At 36.4% G+C, this 26,227-nt stretch overlaps 1 protein-coding gene across 3 annotated transcripts; it reads right to left on the bottom strand.

Annotated features, from left to right (window-relative positions):
• Window positions 1-8: 8 nt before the first annotated feature.
• Window positions 9-26,227, bottom strand: TANK (TRAF family member associated NFKB activator). 3 transcript variants are annotated; one of them, XM_062579128.1, is made up of 10 exons: window positions 26,145-26,227; window positions 25,505-25,638; window positions 21,507-21,653; window positions 18,155-18,263; window positions 17,181-17,293; window positions 10,565-10,744; window positions 9,355-9,431; window positions 7,046-7,164; window positions 4,808-5,391; window positions 9-420 (listed from the first exon to the last, which is right to left on the bottom strand). In XM_062579128.1, exons 3-10 carry the CDS (start codon window positions 21,603-21,605, stop codon window positions 253-255), a joined length of 1,449 nt encoding a protein of 482 aa, XP_062435112.1. In that variant the 5' UTR covers window positions 21,606-21,653; window positions 25,505-25,638; window positions 26,145-26,227; the 3' UTR covers window positions 9-252. The 3 variants fall into 3 exon arrangements, with proteins under 3 accessions (XP_062435112.1, XP_062435113.1, XP_062435114.1); XM_062579129.1 differs by lacking the exon at window positions 10,565-10,744; XM_062579130.1 differs by lacking the exons at window positions 18,155-18,263; window positions 25,505-25,638; window positions 26,145-26,227 and having other exon boundaries at window positions 21,507-21,595.

Genomic DNA, 26,227 nt, shown 5'->3' with positions numbered 1-26,227 from the left:
AAACACAGCATGATGTAACATCAGTCTCGAAGGTAATATTGAAGCATGACAAGCAATAATGTACATTACAGTACTGAATGACTTAGTTTCATTTTACCTTGTCAGATGACAATTAAAAATCTGCTTATCTGACAGACAATTTCAGTCTCGAGTTCTTGTTATAAAAAGTCTTAATTCTTAAATTCTTAGCATATTGTTTGAATAAAAAAATCAAATGTATGCAAAAACAGAGATCCATTCAATTCTCATACATTAAGACTGTGCTTTAAAGTGGGAATTCAGATGCCGAAGAAAATCTTCCTTAGATGTTATAGATGGTGGGAAAACTTCTCGACAGAATTCACATATTCCACACTGATTCAGTTCAGAGTCTGTATAGGCTTGTGCCAGCAAAACATTGTCTTGAGGCTGCCAAACAAGCTAAAAGAAATAGAAAATGATTATTGCTGTGGTTTACAATGAATACACTTATTAAAAAAAATCCTGCCTATTTAAGCTAGGTGTACTTTACATGTACACTTATCAGAGACATAACTAGAAAATTCTCATTTAAGAAAAGCAAGATAGGACCTTGTTTTCAATGATAGTATGTTTATGGATCTTAAAACATTTAAAATACTCTGGTACCTAGTATTGATAAATACTGCTGTGAACAAAACCTAATGTCAGTGTGATAAAGACTTTTCATTAACTTTTTATTTCAATATTTCACTGTAGAAACCACTATACAAAATAGCCATTTAACAGAAATAAGAACACACGTTTTTACTTTAGAATAAAATACACACTTACCGTAAAAAGTTAGTAAGAATCAGACTTAATTTCTATTTTTACTGGTACATATATAGTTTTCAATTTACTGAGAAAATAAGTAGAGCAATGTCATATGGCTTAAGTTACCTGTCCAGTCTGACTGCCTTTTAGTGTAAATATATGTGAATAATGTCAGTTTTGGGGTTCATTCTGCCATGACAGCATCAGTTTATTAGAGCCATCTGAATATCTACTCATGCATTCAGGCAGTTCTGTAAATGCTGCTAAATTTTATTTCTGCAGCTGTACTGTTCTTGGTACCTGAACTAGTCAGTTTAAAGCCAGCAAGCCTGCTTGCCTGACAACATATTTCCAGTCTTCAGCTGAGACATACTTTAAGTCAGAGGGTACACTAATTGTATAGCTTGATATCAACTGGGAATCAAAATGTCTTCTATCAGTTTTCAAAGTAAAGTTAAAAATAAGTTTTCTTAATATTATCAACACGGAGTAAAATACATCATTATATTACATGGCCAGGAAGACTAGGTTTTGAGTAGACTGAAAACTAAATGCATACTGCTGTGACTGCAAAGCAGACAGAATGGCAGCAAGCTGGTATCAGCTCTATGTGGGGATGGAACCTAGGAGAGGAAAAAGCCCTACAGTTTTTTTGGCTCATCTTCCTTCTCTATTGCCTCCATCACACATGGAAAGGCAAGAAAGAATACTTCAGAAAGTAGTTTCTTTGGAAGTTTAAATTTCTTGCTATCTATACTTACCCCAAAGTTTTAATTTTTAGCTTTCGTTCAAATTTCATCAGACAAAATGGTTGGAATCTTTTGTTTATTCTTCCCATGGTAACTCACTGTACAACTAACCTGGCTTTCACAGTGGTTAATCCTTAATTTTTAAACCAGCTACAACTTCCTGGAGTCAATTTCCTGTCCGTTCCATGTTTAAGCAGTGTTTAGCTTATCAAATAGCAGAAGCAGATTTACTGTCTTTCGTTATGGTCAGCAATCCCTATAATTAAATTGACTAATTAGTAATTAAGTGCAATCACACCACTTTTTTCAGCTCAGAGAGTTTCCTTATTGTATGTTGTTGGTGTAAATTGCATATTAAATCTATCTAGACACTGACATGTTTAAATATCCCTACAGAAATGTGTTTAGAATTACTTCTTTTTAATATCACATCATGTAAGGAAATAACATTTTTAAAAAAGCTAAAGTAGTATTGTAAAAACTCTGCTGAGGACATAATAAGATCTCTAATCTTGGAAACACAACATGGGCAAGTACACATCCAGCAACGCACTGAAGCAGGCATTTAACTTCCATTACTTCCTTCAAATACTAAGCATGTACTTAAAATGATTTTCTGAATAGGAATGTATGTAAGCAAATGCTTCTTTTCAAGAAAGTTAACACTCAGATTAAGATCCATGGACAAGTGCCTTACTTTAAAAATCATAATTCATTCCTTTGAAACGTTTTTGGTAGAAATAACCCCCTCAAATTGTGAACACCCAGTAAACAGATGCATATATGTGCAAGTGTCAGTTAACGGTAGTCTGTAAAATCGTATGTCCACTAATATCCATGTTTATTTTAAACTGCTGCTCTTTTCAGTCACATGTTTTTTAAAAAGTTACTACATCCTAAGGAAACAGTACTGAGTTTTCACATTTAGTATCCACAAAGAAGGAAAGAGCTAAATTTATTACAGCAACTGAGAGCAGTTCCAAGAACTTACTGTTGCCAAATCTATTGCATTTATGGGGTTTTCCATTTTATAAGTTAACATATGTAGTAAATACGTGAAAGTTTTGTCTACACTAGGAAAAAAAAATCAGGTATCTCATTCCTCCCTGTTGGAGCTTCAACCAGTGGCAGGGATGATGGAAACCATAAGCAGTGTAACTACCCCTTAAAAAGGTGGCAAAAATACTAAGAACAAGTATTATGCATACATTTTACTAAGGTTAATGTAGTCAAAGGGCATGTCTGCAAGTAACTTTTTTAAAAAACATCAGTATTGTAATGTACATATATATAATCGTCGAATCCCGTCCTTGACACAATAGTCAGCAAAAAGTCCAAACCTAAATCCTACTCATTAGGAAAAATAAGCACCATAACCTTTTGAAGGCAGTTAAATAAAGGTGAAATAAGTTTAAATATATGTATATACAGATGTATACCATTTCTAAAATAAAATTGGCCTGTTTCAAACATTCTGGATAAGATGCAACATTTTAACCAATGTTCTTTATGTTCTACAGTGCTATATAGATACAACTTATAAATACTGAAACAGCTTCTCATTGCCTTTCCCCCCCCAAATGATAGCATTATTATATTTTCTCCACAAAATAGATGATTAATTTCAATTCTAAATGATGGACCTACATTAACTTCCTTATTTTGCAGAAATATTAATGATCAAACCTACAGGCTTATTGCTATTCAACAGCAGTTCTCTTCTTTTTAAGCTGTATACTCCCCTATCAATTTATAATTGCATACCAGCTGTTTCACTTGCTGTAATACACAATGCAGGGTGCCATCTATTGAAAAATGAATACACAGACTAACTAGTAAAAGAACAAGCTGGAGAGAGAACAGAGAAAAAGGGAATAGTAACAAGCAATAGAGTGAATGCTTCACAGCTCCACAGGAATTCTACCAGTAATAAAATAAATGGTTTAATTTGTTTAACTCAGTCACAACTATAACTGAGGATCCAATGAAAAATAAAGCATGATAAAAGTACAGTTACTAGGCTGGTATAGAATCGAGAGCTCCTACATTACAAATAGGTATTTAAAATATATATTTAAATTATATGAAAAATCAGCCTTATAGTTTAAAATAAAATGATGAAGAACAGCAAAGTTTTCATGTGTTAAATTTTTCACACAAGTCTGGTTTACAGTAGAAAATAAAACTAGATTGGGTAGGTTTTAGCAGAGGAAATCATCAAATATAGGATGTCCTACAAATGCTTTCCAAATGCTAGTTTTGCTTGTCATGCAGTGACAAAATTGAGAGATAAAGCTCTTCTGCTTCATGTACCTTATCATTGGCAAAGAACACAAAACCACATAATGCAAATAGTAAAAATCCTCCAAATTCAGAATTCCTAAATACCACTGTTTGCTTTACTCTTGAAAAAGCTCTCCTCTCACAGGGACTGTGAAAAGCCACAAAAATATATACAAATCTGAGTCTATAAAGATCCACAATAATTTTGCCAGTAATTTTAGCTGAGACAGTATGTGGGGCAAAATCAGCAAAATATTCAGAGATGTGATTGTGAGAACCTGCCTAAAAGCTTTTCTGAGTGGCCAGCAATCAGACCTTGCTTTTAGAAGCTCCCATGGACTTCAAGTAGATATGACTGAAATTCACACCTGAAGTACCTCGATAAAATTAAGCTCAGTATTTTACTATATTTCCATTTATTTGTTAAAAAAAAGGTGCTTTCCTTCTTGACTGCTTAATATGAATAACATATTTTAAGTTTTCTTAGAGGGAAAGAGTGGGGTGCTGCTTATACTTCAGATCTAGATGAAGACCAGATCATTTTTTTCCACAGTGAAATATTTATCTAATTATTTTTTTAAATTTGTCATATTCTCTGCTGTTCATTAAAATGATTAAAACAATTATATGCCCTATTAATCTGAGATCAAGGGTAGAAAGAAAGCAATCTAGGGGGCAGTTTAGGGTATTAATAACAGGTTTGAAATAGATACAGGAACAATATCTACTATTAATATCTATTAGTATCTACTATCTACATGGCCTGAAACTTCTGCAAGCGTATACAGTACTTACATCTGCTTAAATTCCTGTTCTGTTTCACTGAAAAAGTGCCTTGTACACATACTTCAGTATTAGGGAAAACTGCTGCAACATATGCTGTTGAGAAATGGGCAAGTGAGACACCTCACAGAATATATTAATCCTATCTCAAAGACTTTGCAAAGCAGTTGTCTGAATCGTTACCTGTTTTGAAATGTACAGTATAAATAGAAAGATACCTGATGAGGACCTCTGATGGTTGTCCCAGCAGCTTCTAAGGAAGAAAAAATTACTTCAGGTACAGCTGGGTTTGTGTGCTTAGATACAAATGTGAGACCAGTCTCTGTTGTTTTTAAACATGTTTTGTCATGGGTATTTTCTATGGGCATGTTTGCATGATTTGGGGGGTTTGTTTTGTCAACAGTAGTTAAGTTTTGTAAAGCTGAGGTCATGCGATCAACTCCATGAGCTTCAAATGAGTTAGATTCCAATTTACTGAGGTTAACAGCATGGTCTCTGTGCTCCAGGTTAAAATGATGATCTTGAAGCATGTTTTCAGCTATACCAGTACAAGGAACTGTTGGTTTATCCTGAGTGCTCTGCAAGAAAGCAGAGTCATTGTCTGTAGGTGGAAACTTGACATTAAATTTAGAAAGTGATTCTACAGAGTTGTTGTCCTCATCTTGGCCCACTCCTCTTGGTGTGATAGATGTGATGCATGATGCACCTCTATTTATATCCTTTATAACCCGAGGTTTAAAAAGCTCTTCTGCTTGTTCATCAGTTTTATCAGTACACTGTATAGGCATGGAAAACTGTATTTCTGCGAAGAAAGAGAGAAGAAAACATTAAACTATCCATCTGAAAATAATTATTGAGGTGCACAGGGTGTGGTGTCGGAATAATTATCCTGAGAGGCTTTTGATTTTCCTTCTTGGTCTTTTAACTTTTATTATTTCTCTTTGAAGTTAGTTTGAGGCCCGTTTCTCCTTCACACACATTAGCTCTGACACAAAAAATATCGGAACAGAAATAGAAGTGAATCATTCCATTCTAATAATTCTATTTCTCTTTGATTTATGGCTATAAACATTTCCATTTTATTGCAACTTATGTTGTCCCATACTCTTAACACATACTTGCATATATTTACTGAAGTGTTCTGGCAGAAATAGAAGCTGGAAACAAAACTATTTCATACAGTGCCAACAACATGCTAGGCACCATAAGCAAGATGTTAGAAGGTATTCAGGTGCTGAACTCCTATTGATTTCTAAATTAGATAAACATTTCAGCTGTGTAACTAATCAGAAGAGGGACCATATTCTCCCTGTGTTTTGAGCATTCCCCATACACTAAGGGCACTTTAGTAACAAGAATAATACAGGATTACTCCTAATCAGGTGGGGGAATAACTTCAGTGCACATTTATTGTGCAAAGGCCTCCTGATAACAATTGGTATCGTAGTAATGTGGACCATATAAGTAATAGAAATCAAACAGATTAAATTTATATCACACATAGCTTTTTACATAGCTGAGTTAGGCACATACTTAATGAAAAATAAGTGCAGTCTGGAATAAGTAGCCAAGGCCCCCAATTCCCTCACCCCCAAATCACAAAGTTTGGTAGTGTTCACTCAGAATATAACAATACAGTTCAGCCATAACCATTTGAAGCTACACTTACACAGTCTCAGTTCACATTAAAAAACTTAAGCAATGGCATAACTTAAATTAGAGGCAAGTGCTGGAATCAGTGCCTTTTGCTTCAACCATGTTAAATTTGGCAGGTGTTTTCTGAAACCCCAAAGAGCCTGATCCTACTGTCAAGAAAAGCTGGTAGGAATGGCCATAGTAGACTTATATATTACTGAACATCATGTTTAATATAAGCATTAGCTGAAACGGATCTTCAGGACCTCTTCTGGTTGCCACAAAAATCAAGTCTTTTCTGTCTTTTCAGGAAATGTTGGATTAGGCTCTTGTCCCCTATAACAAAACCATATTTACCCATATTTACAAATCTGCACAAGGGAGCCTACAAAATAAGTCCTCTGACTTTCTTCAGTCCAGCAGTTTTCTTCTAACAAATATGGGGCTAGAGACATTCATAACAGACATTTTTTGAACTGACAGTTAAATTAGAAGTAAGTAAGTGTTGTCACTCACACAACATGATGGGATATCACATATAGTAAGTGCCTGCCTCTCACTCCAAGGGACAAAACAATTATGAGAGCCACTGATGTGATGACTGTCTTTTACAGCACGTGATTTGGAGCATTTGTCATAGAATGCCAAAACTAGCGGTACATTTTCTTGGTAAAATACGGAGCATCATGTGAACAGACTTGAAAAAGGCAGATGGTAAACAGTAGAAATACTTCTATGTATGTGTAATTTACAGTATTTTCAAATATAAAGCAAAGCTTTCAAACAGTTGAATCACAATAAGAGCTTAAGAAAGATATTACCAGTTTCAGGTTCTCGCTTTATCTTAAATTTACTCAGTTGGTCTGTTTGTTCTCTGGCTAGCATACGTATTCGATGACATTCTTCTTTCATCTCCTGGAAAATAGTCTCCAGATTCTCCCTGGAAGATCGAAATTGTAAATTAAAATTGTAAATTAAAGCGTCAGCCAGTTCAGTTCTTCGTGGCCTTCAATTTTATAGTCACACGCACAAACCAGAGAAAAACAATAGTGTAAACTACATTTCTTGGATACATCTTTCTTCAACATATGTATATACATTTTTGTTCTCCTTAGTAAAAGCAAGGAGAAAAGGAAAAAAAAAACATAGTCAAAGAGTTGCTTAGTCATATCATAGACACAAACATACAAGCTTCGGGCTCTTACTGCAAGGACTGAAAGAACATCCAGCCTTTACATTCCTCTGAGTTCTCTCTAGTACTAGTGGAACAGCTTATCTTTCACAAGATACTGCTTCCATCTCATTCTAGGGAAAATAAGATGATACTGCTGTGAATGTTAATTGTTTTCCTTTCGTTTCTGAGGACTTCAGACTTTGTAAGAGAAGGAATATCTTAACCTAACACATAGGTTACTGCTCCTCCCTTCTTCCGTCTACCTGACATTTTGGAGAGGGGCTGGAAAATACATTGCTTCTCTGCTTTATACAGCATCATACGCATTTTCTTTCTAATTTTGAGGGTCTTTTTATTTTAATCTTCTATAGAGTATCATGTCTCCATGAATACTTAGTTATAGGGCACTAAGTATGGTAAAGATAGTTATTCATGCAAGCGTGAGTTTTGCTTGCCTGAAGGCGCTACAGATTACATTATTCAGTTTATTGGTTCAGCCATAAATTTTCATTGTGAAATCTTGATAAACTTACTGAGTAATCTATATTTGTAGGCACATTTTTTTTGTAGTTCATAAAATGAAATTTAAGGATGAAAAAGTTAAGTTGTGGACAAACTAGATTTGCATTCTCTTTTGCATCTTTGTATCAAAGTAGCTCAAAAGAGATTTTTCTTTAATCCAATGAGTCATTTTCCTTTTTTTTTTGCTTATTCGTATAGCAATCAGGAATTGTATTCCTACTTCTGCTGAGCTTCTCTTTTTAAAGACATAAATCTACATCTGGATCTCATTTCAAAAACCCAACATCTACAGAAGGAGTTAAAGTTGCTACTGTTAACACTTGTGTTCTGATCATTTTTTTCAAGGATTTCAATGAATGAGAAATTTTAAAAAAAGGCTGTACTACAATTTCCAATCAAAGCTTTAAAATACATGTATGATTAAATCAATTGACCTTCATTTGCTAGACATTTGTGACAGTATAATCTTACTAGTTTTCTCAGTCACATACCTCCTTCCAAGAAAAGAGTAAAGTAAGAGAGTTATTTGAGAGGAGGAAGACTGAAGATAGGTGACGGTTCTTCATTCTTCTTTAGATATAAATCAGCCAAGGGAAAACAGTTTTTATCACAGCCTTATTTCCACTCCTTTTTCTCATCATGTAGTCTTAGTGAGTCAGACTGACGATTCATCTAGTTCATATATCCTATGTCTGATAGTGGCCAAAAGCAAATGTCTAGACAAGAATATAAAACCAGCAAGAATGCAGGATTCTTTTCCCTAATACTCTCCTAGCTTCACCTTTGAGAATCTTCTGCTTGACCTCAGCAGAAGTGGTATTACTACCTGTCCCATGAAAAATGCAAACTGAAGACTTTGGTCAATGATTTTCCCAAAAGATAGGCAGAAGGTGGAAACAGTTGCTTAAGAAATGCTTTTGGTCCCTTGGTTGTAGCAAGCAATGGGAAACTTGTGCTCACAGGGAAAAGAATGGTTCCAAACTTTCCCATTTGGGATGGATCAGGCCAAGAATTATTTCTTCATGCTGACCATTGTAATACCCCTGGCAGCACAACAAGCACTTCTGCTGTGCTGCCATCAGTTAATTCATTTTGGTTTTTATGTTCCTGTTCTGAAGGGACTTAATGCAAGGGAGTTAATGCTTACCCCAAAATCAGCATTAAAATCTACTGCTGTTTCCCATACAGTTTAAGCTCCTACTGAACCAAGTGACTGCTTTTCCTCCTCCCTGTTTATTCCTATATACTTGGAAAATCCCAGCTATAGTTTCATATGCTCACTGGCTTTATTTCCCCCATTGGGAAGGGAAATAAAGGGGGGACCCTCTCCATCTCTTTTTTTCCAAGTTACTATATAAAGAAGGAGGAAAAAGTTACTTTATAGCAAAAAAGAGAATTAAAAGCAATTTTCAAAAATGCTGCAAAAATATTTACCTTTCAGACACAGGTGAAATACCAGAGATTCCTAGAGATAACTCATGCTTATCTGGAACAACTTTCTTACTTTTCACCTTCAAGTAAAAAGGAAAGTATGGTTCACATGTTAGCATATTCGTTTTGCTCTTCACTCTGATACGAATCACAAATGTCATAGTATCCTTCAGCTAATCCTTCTTGAAGCTCTCAAAACATTCACAAAATCACAAAAGCTGTTTTATGCTGTTTGACTGAAATGCTTTTCTTTTAGTTTAGCTTAGCACATGGTGTAGCATTCCTCGGTCTTAGGTCTTTGAAAGAAAGGGAAAGAGGTCCTAAGAATATTATTTCACTATAATTCTGTTTTAATTATGTGCAATTCTGATATGTGTAATTGTGTATAAGCTTGTTACTGAGATATCGAGCTATTTTAGTTCTTACGAAAATCAATTTATCCACTAACATTTTCAACAAACATATCAAAAGCTAATGTGTCGGGAGTCCTATTATGTTTGTAAAGAAGTTATTAACTTTGACTACCACCTTGTGGTTTATACTAGTATTACATAGGTTTTAAGGCAATGCTAGGCATTAAAAAAAGTAAAGTTTTTACTATAAGCAGTCATTAAGTTGCAATTCCATTAGATTTATATTACCAGATAACCTGGTAGGTCACACATGCTCCAAATCAGACTGAGAATCTGATCATATTTCTGTCAAAATAATTGATTTCAATGATACACTACTTAAAATCACAGCCTTCAGTTTGTCTACCTTGCACTAAAGTGGGATTGCAGCTCCTGCAGACACACATTTGAGCTGCTTCAACATTTCTATTGCTGCTACTGATGAAAGTATACTAGCAATTTGGGTTACAAATGCCTGCCACAAGAAAAGTAGAAGGAAGGCAAAGGGAAAAAATCAACTTAATGGTGGTGAAAGCTCCAGACTGAAAATTATAAGACTGAAATGCTGGAGTTTTCACAAATACTATTTATATATGGCATTATAATGCCATAGCAAAAAATAATTAACACACAAAGCAACCAATATGTATTTAATAATTTAGAATTCCCTATATGCTTTGTATACTTAAACAATTTCCTGGTAAGTTCATAGTGCTAAAATTTAAAATCTGTTTATCAGATTAATTAGTATAAACATATTTGAAAAAAATATTACAAAACTTTTATTTTTCATTTTACCTCCATTTGGTTTCTTATCTTACCTCCATTTTATATATTGGCATCTGTATACCCTTCTGTGCTTCATTTAATTCTTTCAATTTGATTTTCAGAGTTCTTATTTTATCTTCTTGGTTGGAAATAATAGATAAAAGCTTTCTTTCCTTTTGATTGTTTTTGTCCTCAATTTGTTTCATCTTAATGCTCTCATTTTCTAATTGTTCCTAAAATATAATTTTAGAAATACCACTATAATTAATATAATTGAGGCTGGGGAATACCATTATTAAGCAGTCTGGAATAGGCTAAATTAAGCCTTTGCAACATAAGTAAGGGCCAGTCTTATTTACTACATTATTAATTTTGAACTGGTAGTAAAGACCTTCTACTTAGAACAACTGTATATTCTGAATTTAGGAAAGTCATATTAGTGTTCATAAAAAATAAAGACTATCTTGATTCACTTAGCATAACATTAGCATACTTCATGTATCAAAAACTGTTTGTACAGTATATATGATAATATTTCATTAATTTCAATGAATGTAAAACATTTTTAAAGAAAGTGGTATTCTGCAGCTACCTTAATTTTGGAGCAGACCCAAGAATATTTGCAGTGCTATAAAGATTTATGAAATAAAAAGTAGTGGCTGGCCCCACTTTAGCTATCCATCTGGTAATTTGTTGAATTTTTATATATGTGGGCTTTTTGGTAGAATGAAGAAGCATATAAGGAACAGATTTTTTAAATATGCACACAGATAATCTGGATAATTTTCAAGAAACAACCTATGGTACAGAACCGCAGCTATGAAACCTTGAAGTTGTCAATTCATGAAGCCTCTTACAATACAAATACTGAACTGTGCTGAATGTGACAAAGAGTGGCCTGAAGCTTCTCTGCACGAGAAGTGAGTCCAAAGGGTTTACTCTGCAAGAAGAAATGCAAGTGAAATGCAGTAAGATAGTCAGTAGATAGGTAGGACAAAGTGAAGATGAAAGAACAAGCAAGGAATGCTTTTTGAAGAAAAGCACTTGTTTTATTTACAAATGAGACTTAGAGTGGGTGAGGTGGTGCACTGGGGGAGTAGGTAGATAGAGGATAACTACGAGATATGCGAGATATTATCATTGAGATATGCGAGATATCATCACTGAGAATCCAAATGCCTCAATGGCAGCCATGCAGGGATGAGTCCAGAGCCACTGACGGAGACACCAAGTAGTTAAGCATGTATTTATGTGCAGCTGACAACAATTTAGCCCCAGGAAGTTATATTAGCTGGATAAACAAACTCCAAAATAGGGTTTGAAGGAACTGTTCTTTCTTCAATTTCAATTATTACTTTAAATAGTCAACTTAAGGTAAGAGCTTCAAGGCAACTCTGGACTTGGGTGGGATCTCAGGGATCAAGAATAAGACTCTTTTTAGAGGCTTCTCAAAACTTTCTCTGAAAATGGGATGTTTCTATCTCAGCAAAACTCTTATCTCACCATTGCTACAGATCTTATATATCCCATTCTTTCAACCACCTTTGAACTGGCAAGGCATCTAAGTTGTTTCTTTCTGCTGTACATGTTGATAATTTCTTAATTCATTTACTAATTAGGCGGGAGAACCTTTCTTCCATGCTTTGTACTGCTAGCAGGTGTTGTGAGGAACATATGTGTATTCCTAGGACGTACCATGAAACACTTCCTATCCTCTTCCAGCACAGAATCTGTATAATGTGTTACAGGAAATGAGAGTCCAGGGAAGTGGATGAAGAAAAAAAAAATGCAACAAAAGAGAAAAAAAGGAGAAATTTTTGGATATAGTTTTGAAAAGAACAAGACATCTGCAGTTTTTAGGCTAAAGAACAAATTCATCAACTACTGTAACTGATGCTACAGCACCTAAATTTTCTCAAAAGGGACAACCAGAGTGCAGGAAAGAATCACAGTACTGGGATGTACAAAAAGTTCAGAGCGAGTCAAAGAAATACCTGATGATGATAAGAGAAAAACAAACATATCTAATTATGTGGGAAGAAAACAACAATTTAGGTTAAGAGAAGATAGACGCATGGATAAAAGTATTCTTAAAAGATCTGAAAATACTTTGAAGAAAGTTACAGCATGGCCAGAGGCTAGAAATACTTTTATAACTATTCACCTTTTCCATGTTCTTTAAAAACTACAAAGAGCGTCTGAAAAACACCATGTAGCATGGGAATAATAATAAAATCATAGCAGCTACACAGTAGACTTCAGTGTTGTTTCATGAACAAAACGTGAAAGCATGCAGCAGCGTTTAAGTTCATGGCCTTTTCTTCTGGAGATGCCTTATGGGATGAATAGGATAATTCACATTGGAGGGGACCTCAGAAGGTCTCTAGTCCAACCTCCTGCTCAAAGCAAGTTCAACTATGAGACCAGACCCTGTTATTCAGTTTGGTCTTGAAAACCTCCAAGGATGGAAACTGTACAACCTCTCTTGGCAACCTTTTCCAGTGCCTGGATGTCCTCACCATGAAACATTTTTCCTTATGTCCAGTTGTTTCAACTTATGCACACTGCCCCGGGAAAGCCTGACTCTGTCCTCCTGATAGCTTCCTTGAAGGTATTGGTAAGTGGCTCGTAGCTCCTCCCAAAGCCTCTTCTACAGGCTGAAAAGCTGCAGGTCCCTCAGCTTCTTCTCACAGGACATGTACTCTAGCTCCTGACTATCTTGGTGTGCCCTCTGCTGTACTCACACTGGTTTACTAATGACTTTATTGGAGGGCCTAAAACTGGCTATCGTATTCAAGATGCAGCCTGAAGAGCACTAAATAGAGGGAGATAACTACTTCCCTTGCTCTGCTGTCTGTGTTCCTGTAAATATAGCTCTGGAGGCTGTTGCCCTTTATTTTCATGCCAGGGCACACTGCTGGCTTATGCTCAGCTTGCTGTCTACCAAGACTCCAGCTCCTCTTCCACAGGCAGTCAGTCTCCAGACTGTATTGTTGCAAAGGATTTTTTTTTTTTTTTTTTTTTTAGTATGCTGTAATGGCCTGTTTCAGGGACTTCCTGGGATAAGCAAACTTTCTGATGGTTTCAAGGAAAATACTATCCAACTAACAAACTACTGTAAGTGGTCTCTAGGAATATAAACTATAATGTGTTTAACAGTTTAACTGCAGATTCTTTGTTATTTTTAGGTGTAGGTAGCCTAAACAGATCAAACAGTAAGAAAAAAGCTGTTCTATCAGTATCGGAATTTCATGGATCAGGTAGTAGGGCCTAATAAATGGTCCTGTATACACAATTTCAGTGGTACAAAACAGCTAAATGCATAGAAGTATCAACATAACATTTTAATAGTAAAATCATAAAGCATAGCTTTCTTCGCATGGAAGGCAGGAACAAAAGTGACAGTAGAGATGTAGATACTGACTGGAACACTCAACTCTACTGTAGACAGCTGGAGTAGCTGCTCCTAGTTACTTAAGTCATTTTAGCATCACAATTTTGAGCACGGAAGGATCACTTCTATACATCTGCCATTCCTCTACTATGTTCTACACACAGAAAGACCTACATATTTATTGTAAGATGAACAATTTTATATACCATATGCATCATTCATTCTTGACACATCTTCTTTCTCTTTTTTACAGCAAAAGAAAGTTTGACAATAAACTTCGGATGATGTTTAATACTGAGGTTCTTATGAACATGAACATATTTTCTTGTTCCAGATGTTGAGTGTCATGTTTTATGGAGACTACAAGGATTCAGATGTATGACTGTATACTAAAAGCAGCATGCAGAAGCTTTCCTTGACATTGTCTAATCTTGCTTACTAAGGTTTTTTATTTGCTGGGCAGCTTTGGCTTTAAAACAACTGGATCCACATTCTTCCTAGTTAATAATGTCGAGCCAAGAAGTACTCAAACAACAGGATCTGTGAAGGCAGCAATTTAAGCCTTGAGTCTCCTCAAGCAGGAGACTGAAAAATTTGATAATCTTGTACATATTCTGGTGCTGCGCATCAAACCAACCATTACCTAGCTCAGTCACCTCTTTCTGTGAAGATTACCATCTTGCCACAGCTTTTTTGACATATCCAGATTGAGGGGGTTAAGAAGTTTTGTGGATTTAATCCTACAAATATTATACAAACACTTCTGATGAATCCACTTCAGGAAGGGCAAGACCATTTCCAGGCTAATTCTTTAAAACTTATGCAAGCACAATGATTACATGTGCTATTGTTCATACGTACATTCCAGTAAAAAGGTCAGAGGTACAAAAGAAACTAGCCAGACTTGCATTATGCAGATATAAAGAAAAGAGTCATACAGAATTCTATTCATGCTTTAAATCAGTGTATATGAATGTGAACAAAGGAAATGTTTTAGAATACAGTGGAAACAAAATTGACAACAGCGGTTAAAATACAGAAGCATGGCCAAGTTTTTGAGATTAGAAAACACAGAAAACCTATCATACCTCCCTCTCACGCATTTCAAACTTCTGAAGGTTAAGGTTTGATCACCTACACCTATTTATGGTCAATCTGGCATTTCCATTAACTTTACTAGACGGCAGAATATAGTCCACTGAGAAATCCTATTGGAAACTGTGTTTTGCTAAATCCAGTAAGTATGGGTAAACTCAGAGACCTTCAGTCATGAGAGGTTCTAAGTTTCAAGGAAGGATAGACAGAAACACAACATTTTAACTTGTATTAATGACAGTAATCATGATTTTGTATCTAGAATTACACATTCTGTAAGCCTGAAAGTTTTACTAGAGAAATAGAATAAAGTAGTTAATGCAATGGAAGACAAGGCTGTGGGCCTTATTGTTTTACAGATGAATGTGGTCAGAATATGATTAGAAAAATACAGGTTTTCAATTAGAATATTAGAAGAGCTTCCAAATTCAAATAGCTAAAAAAGTCAGTAATTGATTGAACTAGATCCCAAACTAAGTAACTTAGCTGATAAGAAAAAGGGAAATGGGAATAATATCTCATAAATTGTTTTTATGTAATAACAACTACAATGGGTCAGTGACAGGATGATGGATTTTTGGTTTAACATAGGTCAAAAAAAGATGTTTAGGGAAGATTACAAGAAGGCATGCATGATATGTTCTTTAATAAATTCCCCGGCTTCCTTAGCCAGTAGTTTCTATGCATTTAGAAACAGATTCTAAGATTTCTCTTCTACGAAGTTATCCAGTTTTCCATTGAAGAAACACAAATTTTTAGCATCCACAGTAATCTTTTGCAGGAATTTTCATGGGTTGACTACCTGTCATGTGAAGAATCATCTCCTTTTTTTTTTTCAAATCTGCCTCCCAATTATTTGATGACTTCTCTTTCATGTATTTGGAAAGACATGGCATTTGGCAACTCTTAGATGAACTCTCTCCGGTCTTCTTGTTTTGTTTATTTTCCCAGTTTGTTCCAAGTATTCATTCCATGCAGTACATTTTCTTATCCATCATATATGAAGTTTTACATTAAGAAAGTACTAAAATTGCCAGCTACCATAAAGGGTGTATGAGGATATTAAGTGTTTATCAGGATACAATCAACTATTCACCATCTTCAACAGAAAGCTGAGGTTACCTGAATCTCCTCCCCTCCAGTTTATTTCAGTAAAATGAGGACTCAGGTACATAGACATCTGGGTACCTCCACACATAACATGCCCATGAATGGTGTACCTCTGCTCTGCTGCCTGGACATCTTTGTACTGCTCTCTCCGGGTTAGCTGAAGCTTATTGACTTACACACAACACCAAACATAGAGTCCTCTGGGTATTTGTACCCAAATATCATAAACCTTATGAAATTGGTGCAGAGATACTGAAGTGCTTCTTCAGAAGCCCGCCTTGGTCCAGCCAAACATGTTTTCCTCAAGCTTCATGTTCTCAACACAGAGAGCAGGAGAGGTATGGCCTTCCCAATAACAGGAACATGGAGGAGACTGGGCCAACCTGACTTTGCGTTCAGCTAGCATTGGTTTAGGTCTCAACTAAATGCCTCTGGAAAGAACTTATTTGCATAGCACTGTGCTTGGACTTAAGTTCAGACAGACTCTTGCCAATCAACAAGCTGATAGTTGATTCTGTGTGGAGTTATATCAGAAATCTTTCTGTCCATGGCACAGATGAAACAAATCCGTATTAACTGCTTATTACTGAGAAGCAACCCTAATAACTGACTAAACCACAATGCAGGTAAAGACAAATAATTTATAACCCATTAAAGAACCAGCACCTGAAATAATGATTTCTGCCTCTTATTCATTGCCTGTAATGTTCTGTATACATCACATCAGTTCTCAGTGTTTCTCCATATGAGAAGAACAGATAGTGTGCCTTCCTTTCTCATACTCGTGCATATGATTAGGTTACTTAAAACTGCTGTCCTTGAGTAAGCATTCAGAAACAAGAGTATGAATGTTAGGCTTGGTCAGGTCTCCATGTACAACTGAGAAATAAGTATTATCCATTTCAAGGCAGAGAAATGTAAAAATATGCAAAGATGTTCTGTCAAAGAATTAACCCTTCAACTGTCTTGTACTCTAAATAAATCAGTTAAACCTCTTCCCTCTTTAGAACTTCACAGTATAATCATAGTACAAATGTGATCTTATGTTAAACCTCTGCAGGTGACCATACCTTTAGGAGTTTTTCTCTTTGCTTTGCTATGTTCAGTTTTTCAGAGAGCTGGCTGAAAGATAAGTTGGAGGTTTCGATTTCTTCAGGCATCAGAATGTAGGAATGCGCATTACCTTAAAATAAAAAGCAGTTGATTGTCACTGGATTTTCCCTAGACAGATTCTAAGTAAAATCAAATTAAAAAGAAGCTGGACTTATGTTAACTTCTTTAGATTCTTAGTTAGTCTTGATATTAAACAAGCAAGAGAAGCCCAATTCTCTGCTTAGAGACAATGCGAGATTCTTAAAAATTTTTAATATTTATTCTTAAAAATAAAATTTATTATTCTTAAAAATAAAAGCCAACTACTTTGCTAGTATTTACGAAAACCAGGAGTGTTAGGCTAGTGTGAGTAAATATTTAATAAGTATGGCAGATTAACACATGGTTACTTTGACTCTTCGTTTTCTCTTATTTGTGAAATACAAATAGTCAAACAGTGGAAAAATATCTGTCAATGACTATTTGATTTGAAAGACAGTTAACTGCTTATAAAGCTTTAGTTATCCAGTAAGATTAGCATTCCAACAGCATGTTAGCATCTAACATAATAGACATGTATCCATCTCACATCTAAAACAACCTATCAAATAAGCCTATTTAGACAATTATAAAACTGATAGAAAACAATTTTGCTTTAATTATAGTGAATTGTTTTTATGCATGTTCACATAACTTTTGACTTCAGCGTGAGCAGGTTCTACATTTGAAGAAAATCTCACCATTTCTTGAAGAGGATGCAGAAAGACCTTGAAAGTGTTGCATCTTATAGATACAGCTTGAAACTGCACATTTGTATTAACTCTCACTTTCACAGAAGTGTATCATTGCTTTGAGAGATGTTTATTGTAAAAGCTGAAGCAACAAAGTCAGAACTATTTATCAGTGCAATGCAGCATAGAAAGAAATAATATGTGCAAACTGAAGTACATACCTCTATTAGCATTCAGAGCAGCTAACTGCGATTTCAATTTTGCAATAATACTGTTTTGAAGCTCTATCTGTTCCTGCTGTTCACGTATTTGCTGTATGTAGTTTTCTGTCTGCAAATATATTTTAATTAGCATTAATCTTATCTTATTTTGACTAGGGGCCTCAAATTTAGCATATACAGGTTATCAGCTTTGATTTTAAACATGATTGTGGTTCTGGGCCTGTCCATGTACACGCAACTATCATTACTTTTAGCAAGTCAGTACTGTTGAGACTGCCAGTATTAGGAAAGCTATTACAGCAAATAAATCCTGATTTTTAGTAACTGTTTTTTAACTGTGACAGCTGTAAAGTGGAGAATAACTTTTAAGTATAGGCATCTTCCTTCATAGCCATACAACATACCAGGTCTAAAATTAGGATTTTAGTATTTACGTTTTTAGAGTGCTGGCCAGTTAGTTTATCTGTAAAAAGATGCAAATTTCTTCCTCCACTCTTTCTAACATATAAAATATATTAAAATACATTAAAAAAGTAGAGGTTTATTTTAAATTAGAAAATACCTGTTTTAAGATATAAAGCAACATTATTGTTTTCAGTTACTTTAATTACCTATGTACAGAGTTTTGCCTGTTCCTTTGAATCTAGTACAGTTGATTTTTCAAATCAAGAAAATAGGAGGGGAGGCAAGCAAGCAGATGAAAGAGTAGTTGATCAGCAGCATTTTTCATCGAATTTTACTCCATCATATGCTATAATTGGGCCATACAAAGCCTAACAAGACTGCTCACGTATCACTGCAGTGTGTAGATATTACTGGACAGACAGTTAATTGAACAAATGATCAGGTGGCAGGAAGATTATTCAAAAACTATTATTTCATTAGCACATCTTTAATGTTGCTTTTACAGCAGTGCTAAAATCAAGCAAGAAAACTTGTGAAATCTTATCAAGGAAACATACAAGAATTCACTGAATTTTTGTGAAATTAAAAATGTATTTATTACTGAGTAGATCAAGATTTGCAAGAAGACTAAGCATTACTCTTACTTCTACTCCTAGCTTATCTGTACTGCTGTTTAATTCCGATCTCAATTACATTTCAGTTCCCCTCTCTCCCCACAAGGATGTGCCTGTCTTTATAGCATGCAGAATAAATCTAAAATCAAAGTTTATTTTAAAAGGCCAGGTAGTACTGTGAGAGTTCTTCAAAAAAAAAAAAAAAAAAAAAAAGTGATCAAAGAGCAGTACACTCCAGCAGCTATAAGAGACCTCATGAAGCAGAAAAATCACTGAGAACCAAATTGAAAATGTACAACAGCAATGTCTTGTCAACACTTCTGTACAGAGCACAGACATGACAGCTAAAACAGACAGAAGAGAAGATGCTTTTGACAGCCAGTGTGCACAAATTATTCCTTGAGTCAGATGGCAGCAACAAGTTACCAACTAGAAGATCTGCATGACAACCAACCATCCATCTGTATCAAACACCATCTGGCCGAGATGACTCTGGCTTCTGTGTGCTTGACATGGCTCCCAGCTCTAGAGACTGGCAAAACAAGTGGCCTATTGGTAACTTAAGTAGTAAACTGTTAACAACAGAATGGTGGACAATCCAACACAGTGCGAAGGCCACATAGTGAACACAGGAAGCTGCTAGAGCAAAGCACTGTACAAAGGTCATTCAGAAACCGCAAGTTTGGTTATGAAGAAAAAAAAAGCAAACAAACAAAAATACCCACAAACAACTTATTACAGGATCAACTTTTCCTGTGAAAATACTTCTGTTCTCTTCTGAAGTCACAGAATCCAACTGCTGAAAGTTTGATTAGGACACAGATTTGAACTGGTAGTAATCCTTTATGAATGATCTGCTTTTGTTTTTAATTTCTCTATCAGAGGAAATGCAGAGAGAAATCTTGCAAACATTTAGTTCTTTTAACAACATTCATATCTCATCTACTTTTCTGGTTTTCTTCTGTGGACTTTAAAAGTGCTATCTCCTGACCTTGTATTTGATGTTTTGTTTTGAGGGCAGAAATTTCTTTCATGTACTGCTAGGTGCCCCAGAAGTATTATCTTGACTGGTTTTCCTTTAAACAATTAATTGCTCATCATAAGAGGCAGAATTTAGTAGATTCTTAGACATTCTAGTATGAGCTGCCTCTTGTTAAGTTAGTTGCAACTTCAGCACCAAATGCTGACATGCAATTGCGCTTGTCAAGTATGGAAAACTACAAAAACAGATTTGGATCGGCATTGCTGCAACAGACTATGAATGTAGATAAGCCTGCACGGTGGATGACTGCACTCAGTACTGACTCCATACCTGTTGTGCAGTGCCTTAGCTTGGTTGTTTCACAACAGGATGGGAAGACTGTATCCAGATTTGAGAATATTCTCTAGCAGACCTTTCCCAACTCCCAGTTCTACCAGTGCTTTCACAATTTCACATTCATTTGCCTTTGAATAAAATCCCAGCCTACAAGTTCTACTGAAGCATCTAAAAATCCCGTCACATAAAGAATATCAAACCCTCCTGTAAATAAAAGTTCCACTGCTGGGCAGAATAGGTACAATAAAATGAGTATTGCAAAGCCCCAGACTGATAGCTTTGCAACATGGTGGCCTACATACATGACAGGAAACTCTAGAAGAGCTTGTGGCTGAAGTAATGTTTTTTACAAAAGTAAAAAAAAAAAAAAAAAATCAGATGTTCTCCTTACTGTTCAGAATGCCTCCAGCATCTGCTTCTGTTAGTTCATTATTAAGGAGTAATTCTATAGATGGGTTTTTAAAATCAGTGCTTATCCTGATCATTTTAAGACAACTTTGCTGTTTACAACACGAACTCTCTTGTTCAAGTAACTTAAAAAATCATATGACATATCCTCCTATTAACACGGAATGATTTAATTTAAGCTATATAATACCTTAATTTAATTCACACACACAATATTCACAATATTAATCTACATTAATAACTTAAAAAGTCACTTTTGACTAAAGCAAATTAAGTTTCAAAATGCACTTCATTAAAGTTGGAGGACTTGTGAATTGATCTTTGCTATTTACATTAAAAGATTTCACTCACCCTCCACAACAGATAACATTTTTCTCACCTTTAAAACCACACAAAAAAATAAAGGTCAAAAACCTGAAACCCACCTACTTCTTTGCACCTGAATGAGTTAGTCTGCAGTATACTGGCCTGGTTTCATAACTGCGATTTCCAACTTTAACAGGTGCACTGAAGTGTGCATAGCAAACGTGAAACTGAAATCTACATTTACCACAGTTCTCCATGGAAAGGACAGCTTTAAAAATACAATTCAGATCCCAACACATACTTTTAGCTGCAGTTCTTTCACAGCATGGTCCCTATCCATGCATGCCTGTCGATAGGCTTCATAAGCTTTATTAAGCTGCTCTCCAATGTTTTTATCCATAATTCCCAATGTTGTTTCATCACTGAAAAGATGGTCAAGTTAACAGACCTGAAAAGTAATCAGAAGAGAGAAAGCAATGGAAAAGTATGCAACTAAAAACATATAGAAATATGACTTGCATTAATATCAAACTTAAGTCCAGTGTGTTTGAGCATTAACTTGCACAATAATTTGAACTATGGGTCTGCTCACATCAACATTTAATTGTATGTGCTAGCATAGATTTAAACAAAAGCTAAATAAAAGCAGCTTAAGTTTGAATCAAAGTCTGGATGTACAAGCATAGCCCAACTTAACTGTATTGAAACTACAGTATTCGAGGACTGACACCTATACTTGGTATATGTGTGTATGTGTGTATATATATATATATATATATATATATATATATATATATATGTATGTATATATATACACACACAATGCCAGCTTCCTAATTTCAAAATGTTAATTACTTGATTGTAAAGTAACAGAAAGAATTACACACAATCTCAGCTTTTAGTATTAAACCAAATAAAAAGATAAAAGCACAATAACTTAGGTCGCATAAACCTATTCTGTGTCATATTTGAAAACAGCAATATAAGAAACATCTCAAGGTAAGTTAAAATATCTATAAGTCAGTAATACTAATTAGTAAAAACTATTGAGACTTAGAATTTTTTTTCACACAATACTCCCAACTTTTTACACTTTCTAAACAATCTTAGTATCAACTTCTGAAACTACAGCTCATCAACAGTGACACATAAGACTAGGCCAATATTAACTGGTCACAGATCGTGATTTCAAAGCAGAATGAACTGTGCAACCACCAGTTCTTTGCTCCTAGTATAATATATGACATGAATTTTAAGATTAAAATTTACCATAATGTAAGTACAGTAGAGGATAGGTGCGTGAAGTCTCAAATAAGAGCAAAAAATGACCAGCATTAAGAAAAAAATATAGACTAGTAATTCACATCTGCTCTCCTAATATTTAAAGCATGGTTTCCTCATGATACATAACATAGCTCTATCTTTTATCACTATCTTCTGGGATCATGGATAAACTAAAGAAAATGAGCCACAGCAAGAGGGGCATCACATAAACTTGCTTTGGACCTTGGCAAAAATCAGATTGCATCTTCAAGCTTTTGTTCACTTTTTCTGGCTCTTGATACTTTCCGTATTATAGACTCTTAATAAAGAAAGGTAGTTTGACTTTCCTAGACAGTACAGTAGACTACTGTGTGGATGTCACAGCTTTTTGTCTCACTAACTTTATTTTAATGGAGTGTGTACGCTGCAAAAACAATTGCCTCTCAGCTCCAACATTGCTGCATTTCTTAGTGGCAAAGCGAATTCTGTAACAGCTTGGAAGCACTTAGGAATCCTTTTGCATAGCAAGTATTACTGAAATCCAACTCTATAAATTTTGTCTTAAAAAAACATCATTTCATATGAAAGGTTTTTGTTTTCTGAACTCCACTTTAGTCGTTTATAATCTCAGGTTCACGCTTACTGTCTCAAAGCATCATTAGTAATGCAAACTACTTCTCCTCCTTAAAAGGTATCCCTCCTGGAATATTCACTTTAATGTCTGCAGCACAACTTTAAAGAAGTGGGTAGGTTTCCTTTCAATTTCAAATGAAGGACTGTTTTATGTAGTTCAAGGAATAAGGATGGATACTACAATTGACTGCATGGGGGCTGGGGGGTTACTAAACTGAGGAAGACTATTGTTATTGCTGAAAGTGACTTAAAAATGTGCTATCACATTCCTTAAAAACTTACAGAGTACCAAACCTGATTTTGTACTTATCTGAAATTCTCCAGGAAACACTTAATTTGTAACAGTTTATGTGATAAACTGCAATGTCCTGCACATTTAGAAAGCAACTTCAAAAACTAAGCATGATGGGATTTAAAAGACTATGTTCAGCTTCTCGTAGAGGGAATGGAGTTTGGCTCCAGATGGTGCATACTCCATGGAAAATGAAGCTATTTAAATTAAAATCTCAATTTGAAAATTAGTACTTAAAATTTATTCCCAACTCCCAGCCTTTTCTTTACTGATTGAGACTGGGAGTATTGACAAAGACTTCTGCCCTTGTCTGGACTGCAGGTGGGATGACTTATTTTTGGTACACCATACAGAATTGTAAGCCTATGCCTGCTTGTCTACTCAGTATGTAGAATAAGGAGAATGTTTGATTACAGTCCAAGTAATGGCCTGTAATCCCCCATCCAGCAAATACTAATTTACTGGTAGCTCCCTAAAATCCAGATTTCTTGTAGTAAGAAAAGGGCAATGAAACTCATAATTAGTGCAGCTGGACACTTTAAGATGGAACTGTTACTAGAAGAATTGGTCCTGCATTAACCTATACTCCTAGATACTCATTTCTGCTTCACCCTCCCCCTGCCAGTGCAAGCAGCTTTACTGTAAACCCTATCAGTAAACCAGTCCAGCTTAACTAAATGCTAGGGGTATTTTTGCTGTGTTAGTTACAATGTGGATCAGTTCAATGGACTACTTCACACTGCATGATCACGCCAGCGCCTATGTCATTACAAGGGAGCAAGCACAGGAGCAGAAAACATGAGCAAAAGGCAAAGAACTCCTGTTTTCACTGGGAGCATTAGCTTTGAAATTATATGAAGCCATGGTTATGTAATATGATTTAGGTCTGCACCGCCACAGAAATGGATACTTCCTGCCTTCCTCCATTCCTAGTCATGTATTTTTTTGCCATCAACTTGTAGCAGTGTTAGCATTTATATGCTACACTGTGAGTTGTGTCAGAGAACAAACTCCCTACCCTCTCAAACAGAGTTAACCTGGTGCTAGCTTGGTGCAAGGCTGCTGGAGCACTGTTACCAACGCAAGGAGGCTGTGGGAACATGAAAGTAGCTGCAGGCAGGACTGCAGCAGCCTAGATTTAGATTGGATTAAACTACTCGGCAGTCACACCCTGAGTTGCCTACTGCTGGAGTAAATAGATAGCATAAAAAGCAGTAATCTCATGTCCAGAACTCCTTGCAATTAGAAAAAAAAAATGGCTCCTTTACCTGCTTCTCCTTCATAGGCATCAACCTTTTTTCAGGGAAACTGCTAACTGTTCCTTGCCATTAATTCTGCTCCCTACATGCAGTTAGGAAGGAAAAAAAAAATTCCCAAACTTAAAAAAAAAAAAAAAAACAACCACGCTAATCTAACCAAGCTGGGTTAGGCTGCATTGATACAGCAACCAGAGCATCTTCAGCCCAAAGTTCACAAATCTAATCTTGAGCAAATGACATTCTAGATGTTCTGTAGATCCTCAAAACTTTTTCCTGATTACTAGCAGCAACATATAGTCAGTACTGATTCAGCATTACAAAATGGTGTATTCATTCTAACAGGGCAGAATTACAGAGAGAGATTAGCTCCAGAGTTTGTGTGGTGAAAGTCCTGTAAATGCAGAGAGCTTTGACGGTTGTGTTGCCAGAGCTATGGCAATAAGAATTGGAATTGCATCTTTCAGTAAAAGATATACTGGACATACTGGAAAACAGCTGTGTGTAACACATGCTTTAAGATAAACATTTCAGTAAACAAACCAAATGAAACCTGTGGATGCTATTAAAATGCTTGTTTCAAATGAAAAGCATTTTATTGATCTAGGATGGAAAAAATACAGCAACAGTAATGTGAATTTTCTGGGAAATTTTTCAAATGCCAGCAAAGCCCCAGGACAAAGATTAGCAACATCCTGCCATGCATGTTCTGGAATCCCAGCGCCACAGATATTTCTAAAACAACACATTGTGAGTTTTCATGGTGCCTCAGGAAACACTCTAAATTCTGGGGAAAAAAAAAGGTTTTAGCTAATCATGTGTATATACAAATTAATTCATAATACACATGCCTACCTCTTGTAGGTTCACATGAGAATACAGAGGCCATCCAGAAGCAAGTACTTCTCTACATATTTCTGCTTTCAAAACAGTTTCTTCAGTGGAAATACTTTATAACTTACACTGCCATCATCTTGGGAACAGGAAACCTGTTGAAGTGATCATTTGTGAGGGACTGGGAGAGCTCGCTGCGCTTTCGATCTATTTTTCCCCCTACTGGGCAAAGTAACTCCTGCTTGCACTACTGCCAGAAGAGCGAGCAACCCCGGACGAGCCGCTCGGCTCACAACAGCGTTAAAGCTCAGCGAGCGGCAGAGCCCCGCGCGCCGGGAAAGCCACGAGGCCCCCGCAGAGCGAGGCTTTACCACCGCCGCCCCGAGCCGAGCCCCGCCGGCCGGAGCCGCCGGCGCGCCCCGGGCAGCAGCCGGCCGCCGCGCGCAGGCTGCGCGCCGCCGCGCGCGCCCCGCCGCCAGGGCGCCGCCGCGGCGGGGCGGCAGCGCTGCGAGCCGGCGGCGGAAGGGCGGAAGCGGCGAGGGCAGCGCCGCCCGGCGCCGCCAGTGGCCGCCCGGCGCGGCCCGCGCTCCCGCCGCCAGGCGAGCGCCCGCCGCTGCCCGCGGGAGGCAGCGGGGCGGTTTCAAAAGCGGCTTGGACTTACGAGCGCCTTGCGGAGCCCGCGGCCGCCCGGCGCGGAGCGCCCGCTCCTGCCCCAGCGCCTTAACCCAGGAACCAGAAGTGACT

The sequence above is a fragment of the Rhea pennata genome, chromosome 6 (genome assembly GCF_028389875.1).
Source record: "Rhea pennata isolate bPtePen1 chromosome 6, bPtePen1.pri, whole genome shotgun sequence".
In the NCBI taxonomy this organism is placed as follows: Eukaryota; Metazoa; Chordata; class Aves; order Rheiformes; family Rheidae; genus Rhea; species Rhea pennata.
The sequence above is the reverse complement of the archived record's forward strand: the minus strand, read 5'-3'. Positions and strand labels throughout refer to the sequence as shown.

Excerpts from the sequence above, each read along its gene's own strand:
- TANK (XM_062579128.1), bottom strand. The coding sequence starts at position 21,605 with ATGGATAAAAACATTGGAGAGCAGCTTAATAAAGCTTATGAAGCCTAT. Across the intron at positions 18,264-21,506 it reads TGAAAGAACTGCAGCTAAAA|ACAGAAAACTACATACAGCA; the intron begins GTATGTGTTGGG and ends ATATATTTGCAG. Across the intron at positions 421-4,807 it reads CCATCAGAGGTCCTCATCAG|CTTGTTTGGCAGCCTCAAGA; the intron begins GTATCTTTCTAT and ends TATTTCTTTTAG.